The sequence below is a fragment of the Symphalangus syndactylus genome, chromosome 10, assembly GCF_028878055.3.
Source record: "Symphalangus syndactylus isolate Jambi chromosome 10, NHGRI_mSymSyn1-v2.1_pri, whole genome shotgun sequence".
Classification (NCBI taxonomy): Eukaryota; Metazoa; Chordata; class Mammalia; order Primates; family Hylobatidae; genus Symphalangus; species Symphalangus syndactylus.
Window position 1 is genome coordinate 97,353,229 of NC_072432.2, and position 26,111 is coordinate 97,379,339.

Consider the following 26,111-nt stretch of genomic DNA (forward strand, 5'->3'; position numbering starts at 1 on the left):
CCAAGAACCCTCTCTTGAGGTCTGGATCGGAACTCCTTTCTGGTGACACTTCTAATAAATAGAATGTGACAAAGCATGACTTCTAAGGGTAGCTTATAAAAGACACTGAGGGTTCTATTTTGCTCTCTCTCTCTCTCTCTCGGATCACTTGCTCTGGGGGAAGCTAGCTGTCATGTTATGAAGACACTGAAAGCCCTGTGGAGAGGTCCATGTGGTGAGGAACTGAGGCCTCCTGCAAACAATCAACAAGGAAACGAGGCCTCCTGCTGAGAGCCATGTACGTAAGGCATCTTGAAAGCAGATCCTCCATCTCCAGTTAATCCTTTAGATGACAACAGCCAGCAGACACCTTGACTGCAACTTCAGGAGAAACCTGAAGTCAGAACCACCTGGTCAAATTCTTGACCCACAGAAACTGTATGATAATAGATGTTTGTTCTTTTAAGTCACTATGTTTTGGGATAATTTGTTATGTAACAATATATACCTAATACATGGAGTTATGCAGATCTTCTAAATGTTGGCACATTTCATTATTCAATATTTTTTAAAATCACATTTGTTGATACCATCACCAAGCTCATCAGAAAAACTTTTTAAGTATTGGGATGTTGTTAAGCTCGTGGTGGCAGATATGTTTTCTTTTTCTTTCTTTTTTGAGATAGGGTCTCACTCTGTCACCCAGGCTGGAGTTCAGTGGCACAAACGTGGCTCACTGCAGCCTTGACCTGCCAGGCTCAAGTGATCCTTCTGCCTCAGCCTCAGCTGTGACCATAGGCACACACCACCGCGCTCAGCTAATTTTTTTTTAGAGACGGGGTTTTGCCATGTTGCCCAGGCTGGTCTTGAACTCCTGGCCTCAAGCGATCTGTCCTCCTTGGCTCCAAAAGTGCTGGGATTACAGGCGTGAGCCACCGTGTCCAGACTGGATACGTTTTTCAAAATTCTAACCTGTTTCTTGAAAACTCAAATTTTCTCATTGGCATCAAATAATGTCAGTTGTTTCCTTTGAAGTGATTAGCTTATTTTGTTTATTTTTTAGAAAATGTCTATTAAATACCCAGGTCCAAGTAATCATACTATCAGTTGATTAAGTAAAAGAGGTGTTTTCCACGTATGTTTATTGCAGCACTATTCACAATAGCAAATACTTGGAACCAACGCAAATGGCCATCAATGATAGACTGGATAAAGAAAATGTGGCACATATACTCTCCATGGAATACTATACAGCCATCAAAAAGAATGAGCTCATGTCCTTTGCAGGGACATGGATGAAGCTGGAAGCCATCATTCTCAGCAAACTAACACAGGAACAGAAAACCAAACACTGAGTGTTCTCATTCATAAGTGGGAGTTGAACGATGAAAACACATGGACACAGGGAAGGGAACGACACACACTGGAGCCTGTCGGCGGTGGGGACAAGGGGAGGGAGAGCATTAGGACAAATACCTAATGTATGCAGGGCTTAAAACCTAGATAATGGGTTGATAGGTGCAGCAAACCACCATGGCACATGTATACCTATGTAACAAACCTGCACATTCTGTACATGTATCCTGGAACTTAAAGTAAAATAAATAAATAAAAGTTTGCAAAGATACAATGAAAAAAAAAGGTGTTTCCCAGAAAAAAAGGTGTAGTTCAGCTATGAACTCAAGCACAGAACTGCTTTTCCTCAGGACATAATACGTTGGTGTGCAGCAGACTTGCTTTATGCACACTTCCCATTTGTCACACAAAATATTTAAATGCCATGTAATCAAGGCTCAAAATGGAGTTAAATGAATACTCTTTACAGCTTCATTAAGGACATTAAGTGGAACTGGCTTTCCCATCCCCTTCCCCTACAAGTATACTGGTGAAAAATACAGTAACTGCCAATATAGTTTGGTGCCACTGCCTTGAATCACACCAAGGTTCCAGCAGTTTTACCTACGATTTTAAACGTAAATGTCACTACAGTGAAAAATGCAAATAAAACTTAGTATTACTGTGAAAACAGTTTTGACCTTGCAGATTCCCTAAAAGGATCTCAGGGACCTCCACTGGTCTACCCAGGTAGGAAATGTGGTAACATGGAGCAACATGGGAGAAGGGACAGGCACCTCTGGGAAGCCTGTACTTCATGAAACTGTTAGAAGACACTGAGTTACCAGTGGTTGTAGCTCCCTAGGAGCGGTTGTGATGCAGGACAGGAGAGCCACAAAATGTGGCTTTTTCATTGGCTTTGCCCGGGGAAGAATTCACGGGCTAGCTGGTGGCAGGGTAGCCGAAAACAGCTTGATTGAAGTGGCAGTGTTACAGCTCCATGACTGATCCTGCAGAGCAGGACTAACCCATAGGCAGAGAGTAACTGCTCAGGGCAGTTCTATGGTCATATTTATACCTATTTTTAATTGCATGCATATTAAGGGTTGGGTTATGCAGAATTTTCTAGGAAAAGGGGAGTAACTTCTGGGTCATTGGGTCATTGCCATGGAAAGAGACGGAAACTCCTGGGTGTTGCCATGGTTATGGTAAACTGACATGGCACACTGGTGGGCATGTCTTACGGAAAGTTGCTTCTGCCTCATCCTTGTTTTAGCCCATCCAGTTACACCCATTTCTCGACAGGTCCTCTAAGTAGCTCTAAAGGAGAAAGGTGAAAATATGCCATGGGGCCCATTGCTGGGGTCTGAGGGATGAGGCTGGGAGTGGAGGAAGTGAGGAGGAAGGCCAGCCACCAACAGAACTCAGGCATTTGAGAATATAAGCTAGATGAGCCCAGGCCACAGGAAAATTATCTTCTTGGGAACAGAGGTGGCAGATCAGGAGCCACAGATCTCCCCGCCACCCCCCAGCTACTGTCCACACCTGTCTCCACCGCCTGTAGCCCCTCCTCCGACAGCCACAGCTAGAAGTAGAAGAGCTGTGGAACGCACATGTGGGGCTCTGTGGGTTTGGCTCTTAGAGTCAAGATGGTCACTGCCTCCAAGTGGCAGATAAGCAATGCAGGATTGGAGATAAGGGCGAGGGACACACCATCTAGCCACCAGCCTCTACCCCCAGAGCCACCAAGAGGTGGGCAGAGAGCAAGTACTAGCCAAAGGCAAAGGCAGAGCAGGCAGAGGGAGAGTATAGAACGCCCTTGACATAAGGAACTCCATTTTAGCAAAAGACTCCACTTTACGTTTCAAAAGGCATCATGCCAACAGAGTCCCGATGTTCGCCTAACCAAAAAAGAGTGTACTCAACCAAATACGGGCATAAACAGGCACACTCTTTCACTATCAGTCGTCACCAGAAGACCCCCGTGGCCATAAAAAGAGCAGGACTTCTCTAGCTCTAAATGGCCGTCTTAACAGACCCTACCTTGCTGTCGCCCATGATAAACACCCGGCATCTGCTGCCTAAGGCTTTGCCCACATCAAAGACTCTTCCTTGCAAGACACTGAGGCCAGGACACCTTGTCTCTCCTGGGACTAGTTTGTTAACCCCTTTTCCTATCTATCTCCTTTGCTCTTGATGTTAAATGTTACCCTGCTTGATGTGGAATATTTAATCTACAACATTTAACATGTTGACTAAGTATACTGTTTTGTATGCTTTGCAATACTGACTTGTGTAGTGGCTGAAGCCTGTGTGCCTATGGCTCTGACTACCGAGTAAGCGGGTAGTGTTAGGGGAATTGCCTCCTTGGGAACTCCATGTATCTCCTGGCTTTTATGACTGGAATAGCATCAGTAAAAGTCTGACCTTGCGGAAAGACACAAACGTGGTGGACCAGGTTCTGTCTGACCTTCCTCGCTCGGCTCACGAGAGAGAACGCGCTGGGAACCAGGGCAATCCACAGCCAACAGCGGAAGGGCTGTGGCCAGGCCCCTCCCTTCCTAAGTCCGGGTTTCTCTGGCTCACGAACGACCCCTGGAGGTAGACGCCCGGCGAAACCGCCTACCGGTCTATCGCTTCAGAAACCCTGTGCCCTGCCCGGTTGGCCCGCCTTCCGCTTTCGAAAGCAGAGGCAGTTCCGGGGTGGGAACCCGCGCGGAGCTTTCTGGGAAATGTAGTCCTTGTCAAGAGGCTTCTGGCAGTCGTAGTCCCTACCTGTTCTCCCGGCGCACTGCCTCTCCGTTTTCCTTTTGCGGGTTCTATGGCTCTGCGGCGTGGGAAAGAGGCGTGCGCGCCCTTACGTGGTCCTGCTTCGACCTGTGGCCTCCCTGGCTTCTGGTCGGGTGGGGAAGGTTTATGGGGTGGAACGTGACAGACAGGCTCGGGCACTTTTGCGTCTGGCAGTTAGGTAGCAGGTGGTAGTTTCCGTGATGGGGACGCAGGGGCAGCGCCAAAGGGCCCCAGAGAACGAGGCATCCAGGGGGGAAGGGGTGTGGGATACGAGCCGACTGAGGGGAGACGCGCCCAAAGCCGGGGACCTCACTACCCCAGAGTCGACCTTGAAAGAGCCCTCGAATCAGACTGAGGAGATGGGCAGTATCCTCCGACAATGGAAAGCCGTTGGTCCGCTTCAGGGGAGACGCGCTGTGACCCAAAAGCATTTTACCATCGTCACTGTTGCTGCAGTTCATTCAGAAGGGTTTTGGGGGAGGCCATTGAAGGCTGAGCAGTGGCCCAGGGAGAGGTGACGGGGGCTGATGGTGGGAGTGGCAGCATGGATTCAGTGGATGATGAGGGACCAGGGAGTGGGGCGAGTTGAGGATTCCCAGTTTTCTGGTGTGGGCTGTAGGCCTGTCTGCAGATACTCTCACCTAGTGGAATTCTTTTCCGTAACCTGTCTTAACTTTATGAGAGGCTTGAAGGGTAAATGGTTAAGGATGCACGTACACATCCATTCACCAAACCATTCAGATGCTCACACTAAACCCAAATGCCACTCGTTCACTTATGCACACAGCTCAGTTACACCTACCCTTGTGAACACACCGGTATGTAGTACACACAGCCACCTAACAATTCATGATCACATACTCCTGGCATCAAACAAAGGGTAAATGTATCCATCTCAACTTAAACGGCCTCTGCTATCTTGGGCCAAGTGTGACCTCCACACAAGAAGGACCCAGGTTGACTTCCTCAGTCCTCTCTGGAAACTTCAAACGGCTCAGCCTTTATCCTTTCTCTCGGCTACATCCACCTCCTCTAAGGCCCTCTGATTCTTCCTAGTCATCTCCTGCCACTCTGGCTTGATGAGAGGGAGATAGAAACGGGCTTGAATTCAGACAAGGGCTTTGCTTATCTGAAATGTGTTTGCTGAGGATGTTATTCCCAGAGCAGTAGCTCTGAACATATTAATATTTCGTGTGTGCTGAATTCTGTTGAGAATCCAATGAAAGTTGTGAACCCTCTTCCTGGATAAACACACATCTTTACATCCACGCTGTTTTGAAAGCAAAATTGAAACCATATGTGGAGCCCTGGTTAAGAATCTCACCAGAAGGAGATCAGAACATCAGTTTCCTGATTGCCCTCTGTCTTAGCTCATTCAGGCTGCTCTAACAAAATACCTTAGACTAGGTAATTTATAAGTAACAGAAATAGATTGTTTATCGTTTTGGAGGCTAGGAAGTCCAAGATCGAGGACTGGACTGGTGAAGGCTTACTCTCTGCTTCAAAGATGGTGCCTTGGGGCCAGGCGCGGTGGCTCAAGCCTGTAATCCCAGCACTTTGGGAGGCTGAGGTGGGTGGATCACGAGGTCAGGAGATCGAGACCATCCTGGCTAGCATGGTGAAACCCTGTCTGTACTAAAAATTAAAAAAAAAAAAATTGGCCGGGCATGGTGGCAGGCGCCTGTGGTCCCAGCTACTTGGGAGGCTGAGGCAGAAGAATGGCGTGAACCCAGGAGGCAGAGCTTGCAGTGAGTGGAGATCACGCCACTGCACTCCAGCCTGGGCGACAGTGCGAGACTCCGCCTCAAAAACAAACAAAAAAACAAAAAACAAAAAAAAATCCATTAGGTCAATCAAGTGACGTGTATGTTTAGATATTTAATCAGCCAACCAGCCAGTCAATTACTCAGGATTAACTTTTCAGATAGACAGTGGTCCATCAGGATCCATCAGTCAGAAAGTCAATTTAATGGTCAGTCTGTCAATCAGGGTGCTAGTCGTTTAAAATGCTAAACACCTGGCTCATCAGTGGAACAAAAGGGTGAGGCCATCTGGACACAGAGCGTGTCTCTACTTGCTACAGCTGGAAAATAATGTACACAGGTGGGGAGAAGATTTGACTCCTCCTGGGCCGCCCGAGGGAGCTTTGGTTTGCTGGGAAAGAGGCCTCACCTGGTGTGGTTGACAGGGATAGAGGAAAAGCGGCAAAACATGGGCCAGGTGGAGTTGCCACCAGAAGGTGGTGTGGCATTCCTTCACGTCTCCACCCTGTACACGCCATCAGCTCAGCTTTAGGCATGAAGGAGCACGTTTCTGGCTGGCTTTTGAGGAAAGGCCCCTGGAAGGCCTTCCCATCTTAGGGAGTACTTAACTGAGACATGCTTGGCTCTGAGCTGGGAGGAAGCCAGCCGGCTACCCACTAGGAGAAGGACTTGCCCTCCCTGGGTGTCAGGGGCATGCCAGCCAAAGCACCGGGCAATTGGGGAAGAGAGGGAAACTGGGGTGGGGATGCTGGGGTATGGGGAAATCAATACCGTATCTGTCTGCCCAGGAGCAAGGCGGGGAGCAGCTTCCTAAAGCTGAGGCACTGAGGGCAGGATCTCTGGTTTGTGGGAGTCTACACCATATCCAGGGCTACTTCTCATTCAGCTTCTCCAGGGGCCACACTTTGAGCCTCCACACTCCCATTCTTTTGCTGAACTCTGTGGTCAGCAGCTTCCTCTCAAACGAACAGTAAGTCCAACTAAAGCAGGAAGGATGGAAGTTAGACATAGATAATGAAGAAACAAGGGGAAAGGATGAACCCTCTTGGGAATAGTGGAGATGTTTATATAAGGTTCCAAATACAGTGTTGGGCACAAAGACAGGATTCAGTAAATTTGAGTCCCCCTAAGGGAGGTGCATGTGGCCAATGCGTTGTAGCTCCTACTTATGCATAAAGCATGATTTGATGCCTCCAGGCGGGCTTCTTGGCTTTAAAAAGAGGGCAGTGCAGCATGGGCGGGAGCTACGGCTGAACGTTATCTGGATTTGATCTTTTGCTGCAAGCAGGCTGGTGTTGCCATTGGAAGATTGTGTGAAAACTGACAGCAAGTGTGTAATTTGTGACCGCTGTGTCTGTCCCTTCACCCTGGTATGCTTATATGATGAGTGTAACTATGGCTTTTACCGGGGGCACTGTGAGATCTATGGAGGCCGTGGGAGTCTCTGATGCCTATTATTGTAAGGAGTGCACCAGCCAGGAGAAGAATAGAGATGGCTGCCCAAAGATTGTCAGCTTAGGGAGCTCTGAGACAGGCCTCTTCCATGAACGTCAAAAATATGGCATCAGGAAGAGGTGATTGGTGGGTGGCCCCTTCCTTCCCTGCATCAAGCTGCAGCAGCTGCCAGAAATGATGCCTACTACTATCAACAGAAAGGGAGTGGAGCCCCGGGCATCGCCGGAAGTGCCTGCCGGTGTACTGGCACCCTGCCACCTCTCCCTCCCCTTTCGTACAAACGTGTGATAGGAATGGAAAAGGATTCTTTACAGAACACCCTGTCAGACTGAATCACAGAAGAATTGATAGATTACTGTTTTTTTCTTGAATTTGAAAAGCATATGGGTATGTCCTCCCTACCTGGAGAGCTTCTAAAAAGGAGTCATGGTTCAGTCTTCTGCTTGAGGAGCTGACTGTGAAGCTGCACGCAGTGAAAGACGTGTCCTTGAGGAGACTTCGGTGTGTGGCAGGAAGCTATCAGAACAAGAAATGAGGGCCTTTCATCTTTCACATTAAAAAAAAATGTGGGCAGGGCTGTCATTCTGGTTTCAACTGGTTTTGGTGTCTCACAGCAATGGAGAGAGTCATTTGTGAGAAATAATGACTCCTGCCAGGTGGAGATGGTCCATGTGTCTGGAGCTTCACATACACTCCGCGGGAGTCATCATCCCTGGTTTAGGGATTGTAGGAGCCTAGGTACCGCGCCTGAGGCTCCACACCTGCGAAGTGGTAGAGAACTGGATTTGAGCTCGGTCTATATGGTTCCAAAGCTCTTTTTCTAGGTGATCGCACTCGAGACCAGATAGGGAAGGGGAGGAGAGCGGAGGACTGAGAAAGCACTGGCTTCTGAAGTGCTCTGGAAGCGACAGTCGTCTCGAAGATCCTGTCAATCTCACACCCCACACCATGATGCCAAGACTCTTTTTCGGTCTTCCAGACATGCAGAAAACCCATCAACAACTGCAGTCCATGTACTCAGGGAGGCCCTTAGGGAGTCTGAATTTTATCTGGAAGGCTGTGGAGGGCCAAGGAAGGGTTTTTAATTGATTTACACTGTCATAAATGTACAATCTATACATGCCAGAGAGAAATATTTAGTATGTATTGGTAAGCCATCACACATGCTTTCTGTAGACCCCTGTGAGGAATGTTTAATATAATGATATAATGACTCTGAGTAAGGGCTTGAGTCAGACTGGTTTGCCTCCCAGTTCTGCCACTTCCTGGCTGAGAGACCTTGGCAAGTGACCTCTCCTCTCAGTTTCTTTCCCTGTCTTAAAAATGGGGATGATAGGCTGGGCGGGGTGGCTCATGTCTATAATTCCAGCACTATGGGAGGCCGAGGTAGGCAGATTGCTTGAGCCCAGGAGTTTGAGACCAGCCTGAGCAACACAGCAAGACCCCATCTCCAAAAAAAACATATATGAAAATTAGCTGAGTGTGATGGCTCGTGCCTGCAATCCCAGCTACTCGGAGGCTGAGGTGGGAGGATTGCTTGAGCCCAGGAGCTTGAGGCTGCAGGGAGCTATTACTGCCACTGTACTCCTGCCTGGATGACAAGGGTGAGAGCTTGTCTCTAAACAAAAAAAAAAGGGGGGGATGATAATCTCTAAGTCACAGGTTACTGTGAGATGAAACAAGGTTCTGCGTAAAAAGCACACTGCACGTCTTGGGCGTTGAAATGCTCAACAAGTGCTGGCCCATCCTGCACATAAAACGCATCTTGTGCTCCATTTCCAACCCTCTTGGTCTTTTTCCAGTTACTGATTTCTCTCTTTTTTGCCTTAAATAACAGACATTTATTTCTCACAGGTCTGGAGGCTGAGAAGTCCAAGGTCAGGGAGACAGCACTTTTGATTGCTGGTGAGGGCTCTCTTCCTGGCTTGCAGATAGCCACCTTCTTACTGTGTCCACACATGGGGGTGGGGAGGGAGGGAGGGAGAGAGAGAGAGAGAAAGAGAGAGAGAGAAAGAGAGAGAGAGATTGATTCTCTTGCTTCCTGCCCTAGTGTTTCTCTGATGCCATGGTGTACAGGGCACCCTCCTGCTGGGCAGTCATGCACATGCAAGTCAGCAGAGCAGGGAAGGCAGCTGTGGATGGGAGCCAATGGATAAATGTTTCTCACAAGTGAACAGTTCTGAGATGTATTTCCCAAGCCTTCTTAGGAGGTCCCGTGGGATAGAGCACCCAGTTGCCGCGTGCATCCTTACACTAGCTTTCCCACCTTCCCCTTCTATCCCCTCTTTCACTCCTGCTCCTTTGGTACCACATCCCCTAACAAACTTAACAAACTACTACATTTAAGCTTTTTTTTTTTTTTTTTTTCTCAGACTCTGCTTCAAGGGAGACCAGGCTAAGACAATCTATTATAAGAAGATTCTATTTTCTTGGAAAAGCTACATTAGGAAAAAATGGGAAAAGAAACAAAAGGAGCTAGAAATATAAATATCCATAACAGAGATGCAAGAAGGGGATCATCCCCTTGAGCAGAGTAGACTCTTGACTGTAGCCCAAGTGTCAAGTTTACTTATTCACCTGTGTGGACGTAACAGAGTAGGGGGTGCAGGGAGAGGTACCAAGCTAGAGGGACCTGGAAGAGCTTTATAGTCTATCATAATTCACATTCCAGTCCTGAGTTGGCCACTTACTATTGACTGTGTGATCTTATGTACATGTCTACCTCTGAGCCTCAGAGCTCAGAGCCTTTCCTTACATGTGAAATGGGGATAATAAATGCCTACTTCAAGTGCTCACTCATACTGTGAGATACACAGACTACATTAGTTGAATGTTCAGCCTAGTATCCAGCCCATGGTATCTGTTCAACAAATGGTAAGTCACAGCCCTCTGTAATTAGCTTTGGGTTGTCTGAAATCAAATTTTTCCTACTGCTTCCTATGTGCATACTTAGCTTCTGCAATAAAATGGTAAGCCTCTCAAAGGCAGTGATAGAAGATCTATTGGTCATCAATAGATACTTATCCCTTTTCTAGAAATGAGTCCAGCTTTCCTGCCCATGCTAGCAGAGACCTTAGCCTCTAGGATTTGCTTGCCTTCCATTCAGGTCAGTTCCCAGGAGGCAGATTCTGAGACAGACGTGTGTGCAGGGGGTTGCTGGGGAGTGCTCTCAACACCGTGAAGGATGCTGGATGAGGCAGAAGTTGGGCTGTGTTGCAGTCACAAGGCCTTGGCTGACCCCAAAGGAGCTCTGAAGCTGGGATGGCCCCTCAGGGTTGTCCCTGGGCCTTCCAATCCCTATTCTGACCAATCATTGGATGTGGCTGCCCTGGCAAGGAGCATGTCCTTCAGCAGATGGCTCCCTGCTCCAGAGCAGTGCCCTAAAAGCACTGACAGCCAAGCACCACCAGCAACTGGGGGAAGAAGTCCTGAAGTGGGGCATCTGGGTGGTGCCGCATCCACACCTTCAGTGTAATGGTGGCTTTGGAGAGTGTGGTAGTCACTGCTATTTCTCTACCCAATACCCACTTTCCCTTTTTTCTCGAGTAAAAGGAGGCTGAGCTTGTTTGGGACAGCAGTGTGCCCAATAAAGATCCTCACTTCCCTCAACTCCTTTACAGCGGAGGTAGCCAAGGGGCCCCACTCTGGCCAGTGAGAGGCGAACAGGAGTCTGGGTTCCTGATGACATAATGGCGCCACTGGTGAAAGTGAAAGGCTTTATTGCTTAGGCCACTGTCATCAGGTTTTGGTAGCATGGAACCAAAGGCAGTCCTAAATGGTTCAAGAGGCATTATCACATACCCTGCTTAAGAGCATGGTCCTGCGTGTGATATGGGCACAGCGGGAATCCCAGCTCTGTTGCACACTAGCAGCCATGTGGAGCCTTAGTCGAACTACTCCTCGTGGTTCCCTTTTCTGTAAAAGTGGGAATGACAGTAGTATTCTCACTACCATTTCAACATATAACACCAGGGTAACCAACTTGTTCCAGTTTGCCTGGGACTTTCCTGTTTTTTAAGCACTGAAAGCCCCACATCCTGGGAAACTACTCAGTGCCAGGCAAACCTGCACAGCTGCTCAACCTATTAAAACACCCTCAAACTACCCTGCTTCCTTTACAGATGGAAGACTGGAAAAATTGTGTTGATGCTGCCCCCTAGTGGTTGAATGTAATGTAACTGCTGCAAAGATAACATTTTACGTTCTAAGTTTTCTTAAGAATAGCAAGCCACAGATGGTTAGAGGTAGAGTTGGAATATTCCCCTAACCGTTTAGATTTAAATGTAGAACTGCTTTAACCCTATTATATTATTCATAGATATTTGCCAGCAAATATACTATCTGGTAGGACTATTGTGAAGATTAATGAAATGGTGTAAATTTTCCCATGGTATCTCATATAGTGGGTTTTTTTTTTCTTTTTTGAGACAGGGTCTTACTCTGTCATCCAGGTGGAGTGCAGTGGCACAATCACGGCTCAATGCAGCCTCAACCCCCATGGGCTTAAGCAATCCTCCCACCTCAGGCTCCCAAGGAGCTGGGACCACAGGCATGTGCCACCACTCCCAGCTAATTTTTTTATTTTTAATTTTTTGTAGAGATAGGGTCTCCCTATGTTGCCCAGGCTCATCTCAAATTCCTGGGCTCAGTGTGCTGGGATGACAGGCATGAGCCACTACACCTGGCTGTAAGTGCTCTTCAGTTCACTGGTATCATGTGAACTTGAGTTAGACTCAGCTCTGACTCTTCCTTTGAAAAAGTGACTTCAACCCCTGCCGGGCTCCCCCCGCCTGTTTTCCTCATTCACATTAGGGAACTAGGACTTTCCTCAGAATGTTGTGAAGATTCATGAAGAAACACTTGTGGAAACCATGTAGTTGGCACTACATGGCCAAATTTACTGCTGACAAAGTTGTCTGGAAGGCAGGCCTCAGGCCATCCTTCTGCTAAGCGGCTCTGTAGCTCTCAGGAGCTGAGCTGGCCCTCAGGGATGCCTTCTCCTCATCAAGGCCAGTCTCCGCTGGCAGTCGGGCTTCAAGAAGTCCTGCCCAGCCGCTCTGATGTGTTCAGTGCTTCCTCCTTAGCAGAAGCTGTTACTCATCTGAGCTGGCTCCTGGGCAGGCACAAATATAGGGGGACAATCCAAACATTCAGTTCAGTGGCCTTGGGCAATGGGAGTTAACTGGTGTTTAGGCCAGAACTCTGTGCTGGCTGCTCTTAAAGCCACAACTGCAACATAAACCCCAGCTATTTTCTGCTACTTGTGGCTGTGTTTAAACACACGGGGACACACCCACCCTTGTCTGGGCTGCTAAATCTGTTTAGGAGGCTTCCCAGAGATTCAGAGAAACAGAAGCATGTATCTCTGCCTCTCTCTAGTCAGTCTTTAAGACTTCTGCAAAAAGGAATCACCTAAATCTTCCAGAAAGTCGAATTCTGCTATGGCTATGAAAACCCTCAAATAGGCTTAACAGCAATATTAGATTAAGTTCCTCAATTTCATTTAAAGTGAAGTTAGAGAAAGAATACTCACATCAGGCTGGGCATGGTGGCTCACACCTGTAATCCCAGCACTATGGAAGGCTGAAGGCGGGTGGATCACCTGAGGTTGGGAGTTCGAGACCAGGCTGACCAACATGGATAAACCCTATCTCTACTAAAAATACAAAATTAGCCGGACATGGTGGTGGCACATGCCTGTAATCCCAGCTACTCAGGAGGCTGAGGCAGGAGAATCACTTGAACCTGGGAGGCAGAGGTTGCAGAGAGCTGAGATCGTGCCATTGTACTCCAGTCTGGGCAACAAGAGCGAAATTCCATCTCAAAAAAGAAAAAAAAACCTCACATCAATAAATACCTGCAGCCACAATGAAGAAGCCTCCGCTTTGTTCTGTAAAGCCTTGTAGTCCTGTTTTAGTACCTTGGCTTAAGTTTCCATTTCATGGATTTTTAATGAGATTTTAAAAATATGTCTAATCTATACCATGAAATATTACTCAATGGCTATAAAAAGCCATCTACATTTATACACATCTCAATCAGTCAAACAATCACCTATCATCTTAACGTGGAAATATCTTTACGACACACTGTTAAGGTAGGCAAGTTAATGAGAAATACTTCTCAAGATGGCCGAATAGCAACAGCTCCAGTCTATAGCTCCCAGCATAAGCACGCAGAAGACGGGTGATTTCTGCATTTCCAACTGAGGTACCGGGTTCAGCTCACTGGGGCTTGTCGGACAGTGGGTGTGGGACAGTGAGTGGGTGCAGCGCACTGAGCGTGAGCCGAAGCAGGGCGAGGCATCACCTCACTCGGGAAGCGCAAGGGGTCAGGGAATTCCCTTTCCTAGCCAAGCGAAGCTTTGACAGATGGCACCTGGAAAATTGGGTCACTCCCACCCTAATACTGTACTTTTCCAATGGTCTTAGCAAACGGCACACCAGGAGATTATATCCTGCGCCTGGCTCGGAGGGTCCCATGTCCACGGAGCCTCACTCATTGCTGGCACAGCAGTCTGAGATCAAACTGCAAGGCAGCAGCAAGGCTGGGGGTGGGGCGCCCGCCATTGCTGAGGCTTGAGTAAGTAAACAAAGTGGCTGGAAAGCTTAAACTGGGTGGAGCCCACCACAGCTCAAGGAGGCCTGCCTGCCTCTGTAGACTCCACTTCTAGGGGCAGGGCATAGCCAAACAAAAGGCAGCAGAAACCTCTGCAGACTTAAATGTCCCTGCCTGACAGCTTTGAAGAGAGTAGTGGTTCTCCCAGCACGGAGTTTGAGATCTGAGAACGGACAGACTGCCTCCTCAAGCAGGTCCCTGACCCCCAAGTAGCCTAACTGGGAGGCACCCCCCAGTAGGGGCAGACTGACACTTCACACAGCTGGGTACCCCTCTGAGACGAAACTTCCAAAGGAACAATCAGGCAGCAACATTTGCTGTTCAGCAATATTCGCTGTTCTGCAGCCTCCGCTGCTGATACCCAGGCAAATAGAGTTTGGAGTGGACCTCCAGCAAACTCCAACAGACCTGCAGCTGAGGGTCCTGACTGTTGGAGGGAAAACTAACAGAGAGAAAGGACATCCACACCAAAAACCCATCGGTACATCACCATCATCAAAGACTAAAGGTAGATAAAACCACAAAGATGGGGAAAAAACAGAGCAGAAAAACTGAAAATTCTAAAAATCAGAGCACCTCTTCCCCTCCAAAGGAACGCAGCTCCTCGCCAGCAACAGAACAAAGCTGGATGGAAAATGACTTTGACGAGTTCAGAGAAGAAGGCTTCATACGATCAAACTTCTCCAAACTAAAGGAGGAATTTCGAACCCATTGCAAAGAAGCTAAAAACCTTGAAAAAAGATTAGACGAATGGCTAACTAGAATAACCAGTGTAGAGAAGTCCTTAAATGACCTGATGGTGCTGAAAACTATGGCACGAGAACTACGTGATGAATGCACAAGCTTCAATAGCCGATTCGATCAACTGGAAGAAAGGGTATCAGTGATTGAAGATCAAATGAATGAAATGAAGTGAGAAGGGAAGTTTAGAGAAAAAAGAGTAAAAAGAAATGAACAAAGCCTCCAAGAAATATGGGACTATGTGAAAAGACCAAATCTACGTCTGACTGGTGTAGCTGAAAGTGACGGGGAGAATGGAACCAAGTTGGAAAACACTCTGCAGGATATTATCCAGGAGAACTTCCCCAACCTAGCAAGGCAGGCCAACATTCAAATTCAGGAAATATGGAGAATGCCACAAAGATACTCCTCGAGAAGAACAACTCCAAGACACATAATTGTCAGACTGACCAAAGTTGAAATGAAGGAAAAAATGTTAAGGGCAGCCAGAGAGAAAGGTCAGGTTACCCACAAAGGGAAGCCCATTAGACTAACAGCGGATCTCTCAGCAGAAACTCTACAAGCCAGAAGAGAGTGGGGGCCAATATTCAACATTCTTAAAGAAAACAATTTTCAACCCAGAATTTCATATCCAGCCAAACTAAGCTTCATAAGTGAAGAAGAAATAAAATCCTTTACAGACAAGCAAATGCTGAGAGACTGTGTCATCACCAGGCCTGCCCTACAAGAGCTCCTGAAGGAAGCACTAAACATGGAAAGGAACAACCGGTACCAGCCACTGCAAAAACATGCCAAATTGTAAAGACCATCGATGCTAGGAAGAAACTGCATCAACTAATGAGCAAAATAACCAGCTAACATCATAATGACAGGATCAGATTCACACATAACAATATTAACCTTAAATGTAAATGGGTTAAATGCTCCAATTAAAAGACACAGACTGGCAAATTGGATAAAGAGTCAAGACCCATCAGTGTGCTGTATTCAGGAGACCCATCTCACATGCAGAGACACACATAGACTCAAAATAAAGGGATGGAGGAAGATCTACCAAGTAAATGGAAAACAAAAAAAGGCAGGAGTTGCAATCCCAGTCTCTGATAAAACAGACTTTAAACCAACAAACATCAAAAGAGACAAAGAAGGCTATTACATAATGGTAAAGGGATCAATTCAACAAGAGCTAACTATCCTAAATATATACGCACCCAATACAGGAGCACCCAGATTCATAAAGCAAGTCCTTAGAGACCTACAAAGAGACTTAGTCTCCCACACAATAATAATGGGAGATTTTAACACCCCACTGTCAACATTAGACAGATCAACGAGACAGAAAGTTAACAAGGATATCCAGGAATTGAACTCAGCTCTGCACCAAGTGGACCTAATAGACATCTACAGAACTCTCCACCCCAAATCAACAGAATATACATTCTTCTCAGCACCACATCACACTTATTCCAAAATTGACCACATAGTTGGAAGTAAAGCACTCCTCAGCAAATGTAAAACAACAGAAATTATAACAAACTGCCTCTCAGACCACAGTGCAATCAAACTAGAACTCAGGATTAAGAAACTCACTCAAAACTGCTCAACTACATGGAAACCGAACAACCTGCTCCTGAATGACTACTGGGTACATAACAAAGTGAAGGCAGAAATAAAGATGTTCTTTGAAACCAGTGAGAACAAAGACATAACATACCAGAATCTCTGGGACACATTTAAAGCAGTGTGTAGAGGCAAATTTATAGCACTAAATGCCCACAAGAGAAAGCAGGAAGGATCTAAAATTGATACCCTAACATCACAATGAAAAGAACTAGAGAAGCAAGAGCAAACACATTCAAAAGCTAGCAGAAGGCAAGAAATAACTAAGATCAGAGCAGAACTGAAGGAGATAGACACACAAAAAACCCTTCAAAAAATCAGTGAATCCAGGAGCTGGTTTTTTTGAAAAGATCAACAAAATTGATAGACCGCTAGCAAGACTAATAAGAAAAGAGAGAAGAATCAAATAGATGCAATGAAAAATGATAAAGGGGATATCACCACCAATCCCACAGAAATACAAATTACCACCAGAGAACACTATAAACACCTCTATGCAAATAAACTAGAAAATCTAGAAGAAATGGACAAATTCTTGGACACATACACCCTCCCAAGACTAAACCAGGAAGAAGTGGAATCTCTGAATAGACCAATAACAGGCTCTGAAATTGAGGCAATAATTAAGAGCCTACCAACCAAAAAGAGTCCAGGACCAGACGGATTCACAGCTCAATTCTACCAGAGGTACAAGGAGGAGCTGGTACAATTCCTTCTGAAACTATTCCAATCAAAAGAAAAAGAGGGAATCCTCTCTAACTCATTTTATGAGGCCAGCATCATCCTGATACGAAAGCCTGGCAGAGACACAACAAAAAAAGAGAATTTTAGACCAATATCCCTTTTGAACACTGATGCAAAAATCCTCAATAAAATACTGGCAAACCGAATCCAGCAGCACATCAAAAAGCTTATCCACTATGATCAAGTGGACTTCATCCCTGGGATGCAAGGTTGGTTCAACATACGCAAATCAATAAACGTAATCCAGCATATAAACCGAACCAAAGACAAAAACCACACGATTATCTCAATAGATGCAGAAAAGGCCTTTGACAAAATTCAACAGCCCTTCATGCTAAAAACTCTCAATAAATTAGGTATTGATGGGACATATCTCAAAATAATAAGAGCTATTTATGACAAACCTACAGCCAATATCATACTGAATGGGCAAAAACTGGAAGCATTCCCTTTGAAAACTGGCACAAGACAGGGATGCCCTCTCACCACTCCTATTCAACATAGTGTTGGAAGTTCTGGCCAAGGCAATCAGGCACGAGAAAGAAACAAAGGGTATTCAATTAGGAAAAGAGGAAGTCAAATTGTCCCTGTTTGCAGATGACATGATTGTATATCTAGAAAACCCCATCGTCTCAGCCCAAAATCTCCTTTAAGCTGATAAAAAACTTCAGCAAAGTCTCAGGATACAAAATCAATGTGCAAAAATCACAAGCATTCTTATACACCAATAACAGACAAACAGCCAAATCATGAGTGAACTCCCATTCACAATTGCTTCAAAGAGAATAAAATACCTAGGAATCCAACTTACAAGGGATGTGAAGGACCTCTTCAAGGAGAACTATAAACCACTGCTCAATGAAATAAAAGAGGACACAAACAAATGGAAGAACATTCCATGCTCATGGATAGGAAGAATCAATATCATGAAAATGGCCATACTGCCCAAGGTAATTTATAGATTCAATGCCATCCCCATCAAGCTACCAATGATTTTCTTCACAGAATTGGAAAAAAACTACCTTAAAGTTCATATGAAACCAAAAAAGAGCCTGCATTGCCAAGTCAATCCTAAGCCAAAAGAACAAAGCTGGAGGCATCACGCTACCTCACTTCAAACTATACTACAAGGCTACAGTAACCAAAACAGCACCGTACTGGTACCAAAACAGAGATACAGACCAATGGAACAGAACAGATCCCTCAGAAATAATACCACACATCTACAACCATCTGATCTTTGACAAACCTGACAAAAACAAGAACTAGGGAAAGGATTCCCTATTTAATAAATGGTGCTGGGAAAACTGGCTAGTCATATGTAGAAAGCTGAAACTGGATCCCTTCCTTACACCTTATACAAAAATTAATTCAAGATGGATTAAAGACCTAAACGTAAGACCTAAAACCATAAAAAACCTAGAAAAAAACCTAGGCAATACCATTCAGGACATAGGCATGGGCAAGGACTTCATCTCTAAAACACCAAAAGCAATGGCAACAAAAGCCAAAATTGAAAAAGGGGATCTAATTAAACTAAAGAGCTTCTGTACAGCAAAAGAAACTACCATCAGAGTGAACAGGCAACCTACAGAATGGGAAAAAATTTTTGCAATCTGTTCATCTCACAAAGGGCTAATATCCAGAATCTACAAAGAACTCAAACAAATTTACAAGAAACAAACAACCCCATCAACAAGTGGGCAAAGGATATGAACAGACACTTCTCAAAAGAAGACATTTATGCAGCCAACAGACACATGAAAAAATGCTCATTATCACTGGCCATCGGAGAAATGCAAATCAAAACCACAATGAGATACCATCTTACATCAGTTAGAATGGCCATCATTAAAAAGTCAGGAAACAGGTGCTGGAGAGGATGTGGAGAAATAGGAACACTTTTACACTGTTGGTGGGACTGTAAACTAGTTCAACTATTGTGGAAGACATTGTGGCGATTCCTCAAGGATCTAGAACTAGAAATACCATTTGTCCCAGCCATCCCATTACTGGGTATATACCCAAAAGATTATAAATCATGCTGCTATAAAGACACATGCACACGTATGTTTATTGCGGAACTATTCACAATAGCAAAGATTTGGAACCAACCCAAATGTCCATCAATGATAGACTGGATTAAGAAAATGTGGCACATATACACCATGGAATACTATGCAGCCATAAAAAACGATGAGTTCATGTCCTTTGTAGGGACATGGATGAAGCTGGAAACCATCATTCTCAGCAAACTATTGCAAGGACAAAAAACCAAACACCGCATGTTCTCACTCATAGGTGGGAATTAAACAATGAGAACACTTGGACACAGGAAGGGGAACATCAGACACTGAGGCCTGTTGTGGGGTGGGGGGTTGGGGGGAGGGATAGCATTAGGAGATATACCTAATGTAAGTGACAAGTTAATGGGTGCAGCACACCAACATGGCACATATATACATATGTAACAAACCTGCACGTTGTGAACATGTACCCTAGAACTTAAAATATAATAAAAAAGAAAAATAAATAAATAATTGCATTGTTAAAGAGAAATACTTCTAAGACATACTATTAAAAGATACAAGTTATTAAAAAATATTTTTAAAGGAAAAATATTTTTAAGGGAAGCCAGTCACAGAACTATATATATATATACACACACATATATTATATATATTTACATATATATAAAATGATCTAGTTCCCATTGAAAACTACATATATTTCTGAATCTGCATGGAACTTTTCCAGAAGAATATCTGTCAGACAGCTCACAACGTTACCTCTGGAGGTGGGATGAGATGAGAACATCACTTCTGAAGTTGTTTTTCAGTATTGGTTATTTTCTAGTGGGCATGTATTAATCATAAAAACAAGGAAGCTAAATTATGCATGTATACACCCAGGCCTGTCATGAGTTAAGTCATTAGACCACTGCCCAGAAACCAAGGATATGACCACGTCCACTGATCTCACCTCTGTGCTTAGTGTTTGTTATGGAATGAAGTGTCTCGGAACTTGATAGTGAGGAAGATATTTTGATGCTGTGCATACCAGTGTCTTAGAAGACAAAACTGTTATCTACACTTTTGGTGTTGACTCTTAGCCACAATATTTATTTTTACCAACCGATACTATCAATTGATTTTTTAAAAAATCTTCCGAGTCACTTTTATTTTTAAATCTTCAAGCTGTGTTTAGCAGTTCTAATTCAGATATATTGTGAGTGGGAAGGAAAGAAAACACATTTAGTCTTTGAATACTTGAGAGATAACACAACTTTCAGCAATAAGTAAAGCAGTTAAAATAAAATTTTAAAATACTGGTTCTCTGCATGACATTTGAATGAAGGGGCAAAAATAAAATACTGGCTCTTACTTGAAAATAACTCGAGTGACTTATAGGTACAAACCATTAGTTGTATAGTATAGGTATTCTTCAAAAATTTATTTATAGAAACAGACATATTCAAATGCAACACTGGACAAAAACAAAAAGTTGGAATGCCGATGACAACAGAGAATCTCACTTGCACTTTCCATTTCTCTGAATTAGCACCATTAGTTCAGAAATCACAGATGTAATTATAATTGTTTCTAATATATAAAACACCTTATAAAGATCTGTAAACTATCTAATAGCAAAGTTCTTCCAAAAACGCATTTAAAAATCAATCAGAATTTACCGTTTGAAACTGATGAAAATGGTTTAAAAATGAATCCAGTTCTACGGCTTGTCAAAGGGAATGAGCCATAATTAGTTTTATTGGAAGAAAATGCCTGAATTCATCTTCTAGCCTCCTTCTAACCACCAAGCAGGTACAGTAAATTGAATATTACTACAGGAATAAGAGTCATCTAAAACTGGTCTTAGAAAATATTTTCCTAAACTATAAAAATACTAAATGGCATACAAAAATTTCAGCATATACAGCAAATAGACTACAGCAGACAAATATTTAGAACATACTTAAAACTATCTTGTACCACAATCATCATAAACATCAAGTATTCTTCTAATCAGTTTTCTATGATTCATTCTAATTCAATGTTTATTTACCCTCAAGTTTTGTTCTAGTGTCAGATACAGACCAAATTCTGTGTTTCTAGCAGAAGTTACTGGAGGAACTATTGAATAATTCTTGGTATTCAACTCGTTCTCAAAGTGCTGGAAGTGCAATTGTCGTATAGCCTATTTTTTAGATCGGGGTCAGCAAACTACAGCCCAGGGGCCAAATCTGGCCACCATCTGTTTTGTCCAGCCTGGGAACCCAGCTACACATATTCCTTTACGTACTGTCTGTGGTTGCTTTCCTGCTTCAGAAACAGAGTTGAGTAGTTATGACAGAGACTGTATGTGGCCTTTTGGTCCACACAGTCTGAAATATTTACAATCTGGCCCTTTACAGAAAAAGTTTGCCAACTTTTATTTTAGATAAATCACTTCAAGAAATTCTTAACAAGGACAAGGTAAAAATATCTAAGATTAAAAAAATTTTGGTTGAGGTGTGCTGGTTCTATCACATAGTACCATGGGGCAGGCCAGAAGAGTGCAAACTTGGATTGGAGACTTCAGGTCTTGAACTATATTATTCTGGCATTCTAAGCGAAGTCTGGCTATGATAAAGTACCTTCTATTCCTGTGTGAACTGGCCATTTTGTACCAAGCAATTCAGGTACCATATTATAGCAACGTGCTTACTGTTCAACCCCAACCATCTGTGGTTCCCACAAACAATATTTAGCCTTTAAAAAGCAATTATCTTCTACCCTTAGCAACAAACAAAACTAGAAGTGGACCTTTCCCTGTGCTCTGTATTGGCATCGATTCTACACTGCTATACTGCATACTTTTTAGAATCCTTCCCTGTGACATGCATCATAATAATTTGTACTACTGCCACCCAGGGCTACAAACATGTCCCTTTTGACAAAGCGGACCAAGTTTTCAAGTGGGCACATGGGCTTGGGAGAATGCTTGTGGTGGTCTTGGCAGAAAGAGGTGTGGAATGTGACATCAACGCCATTGTAAAGAATCCGGACAGAATGTTCACTGGGCTTTTCTCTGTCTTGCCAAAGCTCAAAGATCAACCTGGCTGCAAACCTTGGGAATCTGGCTTCTGAAAGGCCCAAGGCACTGAGAACTGGTGACAGAGTGACATCATGAGCAGAGTAGAGGGCAAAGAGCTCTTCTTTCCTGCCCTCGGTGGCACGCTGCATCCGGCTGATGGTTTGGTTCAGGATGGGGTGGGCACCCAGGAGAGAATACCCGAGGTACAATTTCTTCTCCCGTCTTTCCCTTTCATCCTCGATCTGATGGGTCTTAATTACCTTGAAGTGTTCCATGTCAACACAGCCATTTCTGGTACAGGGAAAGCTGACATTGTGGCAGAAGTGGCAGAGCATGGAGTCTATGGGGTTGGCAGCTCGAAGCTGCTTGGTGGGGACATCCACGATCTTGGCCATCTCCCCATAGGTCTTCTCCAGCTGGCTGTTTTTCAAACGTAGGAGGTACTGACGACGCTGCTCCTTTTCCAGATACTGGTTTCTTACTGGGCAATAGCAGCTTCCAGAGCAGAACAGCGCACTTGGCTGGTGCCTGAAATAAATCTTCTTCCAGTCAAAATCTGGGAGAAAGCCATAAAGCAAGGCCAGCCCACTTTGTAGGGTCCGGCTTTTCCCAGTGGTCTCTAGATAGAGCTGGTCTGCAGACCAATCATTGGGCAGTAGTTTGTGTTTCTTTAGATAGATGTCCCTCAGCAGCTGGCCATTCTGCAAATGCTGCACGACTCCTGAAACACAAGCACACAAAGCTTTCCTTACTTCCAGCTGAGCAAAAGAAACAGCAAGGGGAGGTGGAGTCAGTGTCTGGCTCTGGAGTGTTTTAGGGCAAGAGAATGGCATCCAGCCTGTTTCCCCATGGTGTGGAAGTTACAAGCTGGAGTTCACAACAGCTTGTGAAGGGAGCCTCTTGGGGGTATCCATGAAGGATGAGCAGAGCGGGGCCCTGGCCTTGAGAACCATGGCCTTTGGACCATCTGCCTTGCACTTGTCCTCCAGACTGGCCTCTTCCCTGGGGAAAGTGTTGTGACTGGTGGGTCTCAGCGTTCAAAGTCACCCAGCCAGGGGATATCTATAATTGCATGGGCCTGAGAAGAGGTTTTTCCCTCCTGTCCAGCATTCCTCGGTGTGCAGCAAGTGCTCAGTGAAACCACTCAGGCGAAGGCTGACTGCAGATTCCCTGCTTCTTGTTGTCTCCTCACTGCTGGAGAGTCCCCTCTTTGACCCCATCCTCCCCAGCCTGCCAACCGAATGTTCTCTGATAACCTGCTGGGTACGTTCTGCCTGATCCTGGGGGCTTTACAGACTCATCAACACACATGCATCCTCTGTATGATATGGAACAATCTCCTGATACCCAGATAGAATACTTGAAAAAAGCCAAGTGTAGAACAGCATGTTGATTATGCTCCTTTAAAAAGAAAAAGAGGGAAAAATAAGAATGTGTATTTGCAGCCTGAGTTTTGCATAGAGAAACTTTGGAACGTTGTATAAGAAACTAATCTCAATGGTTCTCTGGGGGTGACGGAGGTACAAAAATGAGGTGGATGGAACATGGGTAGAAGCAAGAATTTAAAGTTTACCTCCTAGTACTGTTTTAGTTTTGAACTATCACAGTATGATAATAAATTAACTTTTAACATTGGAAAAAGCCTTATCTTTTTAAGCAGGAGAAGGCAACCCAAGACAAAAACAAGCTTAGTAGGAGGTAACGGGACACAATCTGTCATGGGGATGAGTTCTACACACAGGCCCTGTGACCAGTGACACCATTTATTCAGATGTCCAAACAGTATGAAAAGTCCCACTGCAAACATGAGACAACTTCAGCTGAAAATTGTGAGACAGAGGGAAATATGTTCCCCTGGGAAAGGGAACAGCTCAGCAAAACCCACAAAGGATGTCTGGGTCCTACTGTGAATGAAGAGTGCTGAGAACAGAACTCCCCCAGGAACCCAGGAACTAAAGGCTGGAACAGACTTTAGCATTTCCAAGACGCTTTGCAAAAAAACATGCAAACCGTGAGAGACAAACATTCGATTCTGTGTCTTGCCCTAGTTCATTGCTGGGCCTATTTGATTTGGTTAGGCCACATAAAGTTAGAGTGCTTACTGTGTGCCAGGTCTTTCTCATTTAATCCTCACAAAAACCCAATGAAGAAGGTATATTATTATGTTACCCCCATTTTCCTTATTTTATAGATGAAGAAACGAAGGTCTTGGACCATTCACAGTTAAAAAGTGGCAGAGCTAAAACCCAAGGCCCCATCTGGTCCTAATTTTGTGCTCTTAGTCCCTTACATTTTCATGCCAAAATACTAAGTTCTAGCTATTTAGGGCTTCTTATACTTGCCAAACATAGCCTGCATCTTCATGGCTTTGTTCATACCGTTCCCCTTTCTCTCCCTAGAGAAATCCTCCCAGGGCCTGGCTCCAACACTGTCTTCTTTGTAGTGCTTTCCTTCTTCTTCTTCCTAGTCAAGTTAATAATTCCTTTCTCTTCCCATATGCTGCTGGACCATAACAACATCAGCTGCATTTATTGGCAGCCTCTCATATGCCGGCACTGCACTAGGCACTCTGCACATGCTACCTCATCGAATTCACCACCAGCCACCGGGAAGACAGGCTCCTCCCCATGCTACAGGTCTGTCTGACTCCAAGGCCTGTGTTTACTCTCTAAGGCCCTGCAGTACCTGGCATCACAGGCAGTTGTTTCCACGCGCATTGTGTGCTGCAGCTGGAGGCTTCTTTAGGACAGGCAGGAGGGTCCTATTCATCCTGCTACCCTCTCACACTCAGCAGCTGCCAAAGTATCTTCAACAGGGTAGGCACTCATGAGCAATCTTACCTTACATAGTTACTGTAGGGTGCCATAAGTGCGCCAGGGACAAAAGATGATTATTAACAGCCATGCATTTTTCATGATATTTAAAATAGAAATAAAAGTGACCATTAAAAGAGAATGAGGAAACAGGAGCAGATAGTATTACAAAAATGATTTCTAGAGTAACACTAATTTAGAAACGATGATGATGATAGATGAGTTGAGAAGAAAGATCTCAATGAATGATTAGGTGTCTGAGGGCCAACCCCCCAGCCTCTTCTCAGGTAGCAGCTCCTGGATCCAGAGACTGGTGCCCTCACCTCCTGTTCTCTGCACAGTCACCCTGACCTGTTAGCCAGGGCTGATGGATGCTAACCCCTAGGACCTCAAGGATTCTCCCTCTCTCAAGAATTTGGATTTGCAAGTTCATCTGTGTGTGTGGCTGGGACTGTAATTTTGTTGATAGACACAGCAAAAGATTACAGAGAGAGGCAAGGACAAGACAGCTTTTTTATTCCTGGTTCCAGTCTCTAGAGGCCTGGTTACACTCTTGATCTCGGAGTCTGTGAGTCATTCCTGAATCCTTCTAATAAATTTCCCTTTTTCGCTTGAGGTGTTTTCTGTTATTTTTAACCAGAGAATCTAACCAGCAGTTCTCAGCAAGAGTGCTACTGCCTTCAGAGAGGGCTTGGGGGTGGAGTTATTACAATAATATGGGGAAAGGCATTCCTGGCACCTAGTGGGTAATGGCTGGAGGGCTAGATAGTCTCCAGAAGGGACACGTGTCTTTGTCCCACACAACTTTTGAATGCAGCACGAGACATTCCATCATGTGCAAAACATATTTGAATACTTTAGCCTGTAGAATCTAATTCTGTTTTTTTGTGTCTAGAACACAAAACCATTTTTGTATAATATTAATGTTCACTGAATTTTCCAGAAATACAATATAAACTAAGGAACATCTATACTTTGTTTTAATCAGAATTCCAGAAAAACCATGTCCTGACATGTGGTATTAGAGTCACCAATACAGCATCCATCAATCATCTGCATTTGTAGTTGTCAGAGTCACATTTAGGTACAAGCATTTGAAGATTTCATTCTATTTTCTAGTGTAGCTATTCTTAAGCATTTATACAGAGACACATATAATTAGGTAATAAATTAGTTT

General features: G+C 44.6%; 2 protein-coding genes and 1 pseudogene across 12 annotated transcripts in view; 1 reads left to right on the plus strand and 2 right to left on the minus strand.

Annotated features, from left to right (window-relative positions):
* ZBTB38 (zinc finger and BTB domain containing 38) overlaps positions 1–3,875 on the minus strand; it is a 166,967-nt gene extending 163,092 nt beyond the window's left edge. Inside the window, exon 1 of the mRNA XM_063610671.1 lies at positions 3,742–3,875. The gene's annotated coding sequence lies outside the window, so the exon portion shown is untranslated. The remainder of the gene's footprint in view (positions 1–3,741) is intronic.
* Positions 3,876–4,304: 429 nt separating this feature from the next.
* On the plus strand, positions 4,305–7,445 carry LOC129491647 (PHD finger-like domain-containing protein 5A; annotated as a pseudogene).
* Positions 7,446–20,483: 13,038 nt separating this feature from the next.
* The window catches only part of PXYLP1 (2-phosphoxylose phosphatase 1), a 64,384-nt gene continuing 58,756 nt past the window's right edge, over positions 20,484–26,111 (minus strand). For all 11 annotated transcript variants that reach the window (XM_063610695.1, XM_055295233.2, XM_055295230.2 and 8 more), the window contains one exon: positions 20,484–22,842. In XM_063610695.1, the coding sequence (XP_063466765.1) occupies positions 21,905–22,842 (938 nt within the window). In that variant the 3' untranslated portion in view covers positions 20,484–21,904. The remainder of the gene's footprint in view (positions 22,843–26,111) is intronic.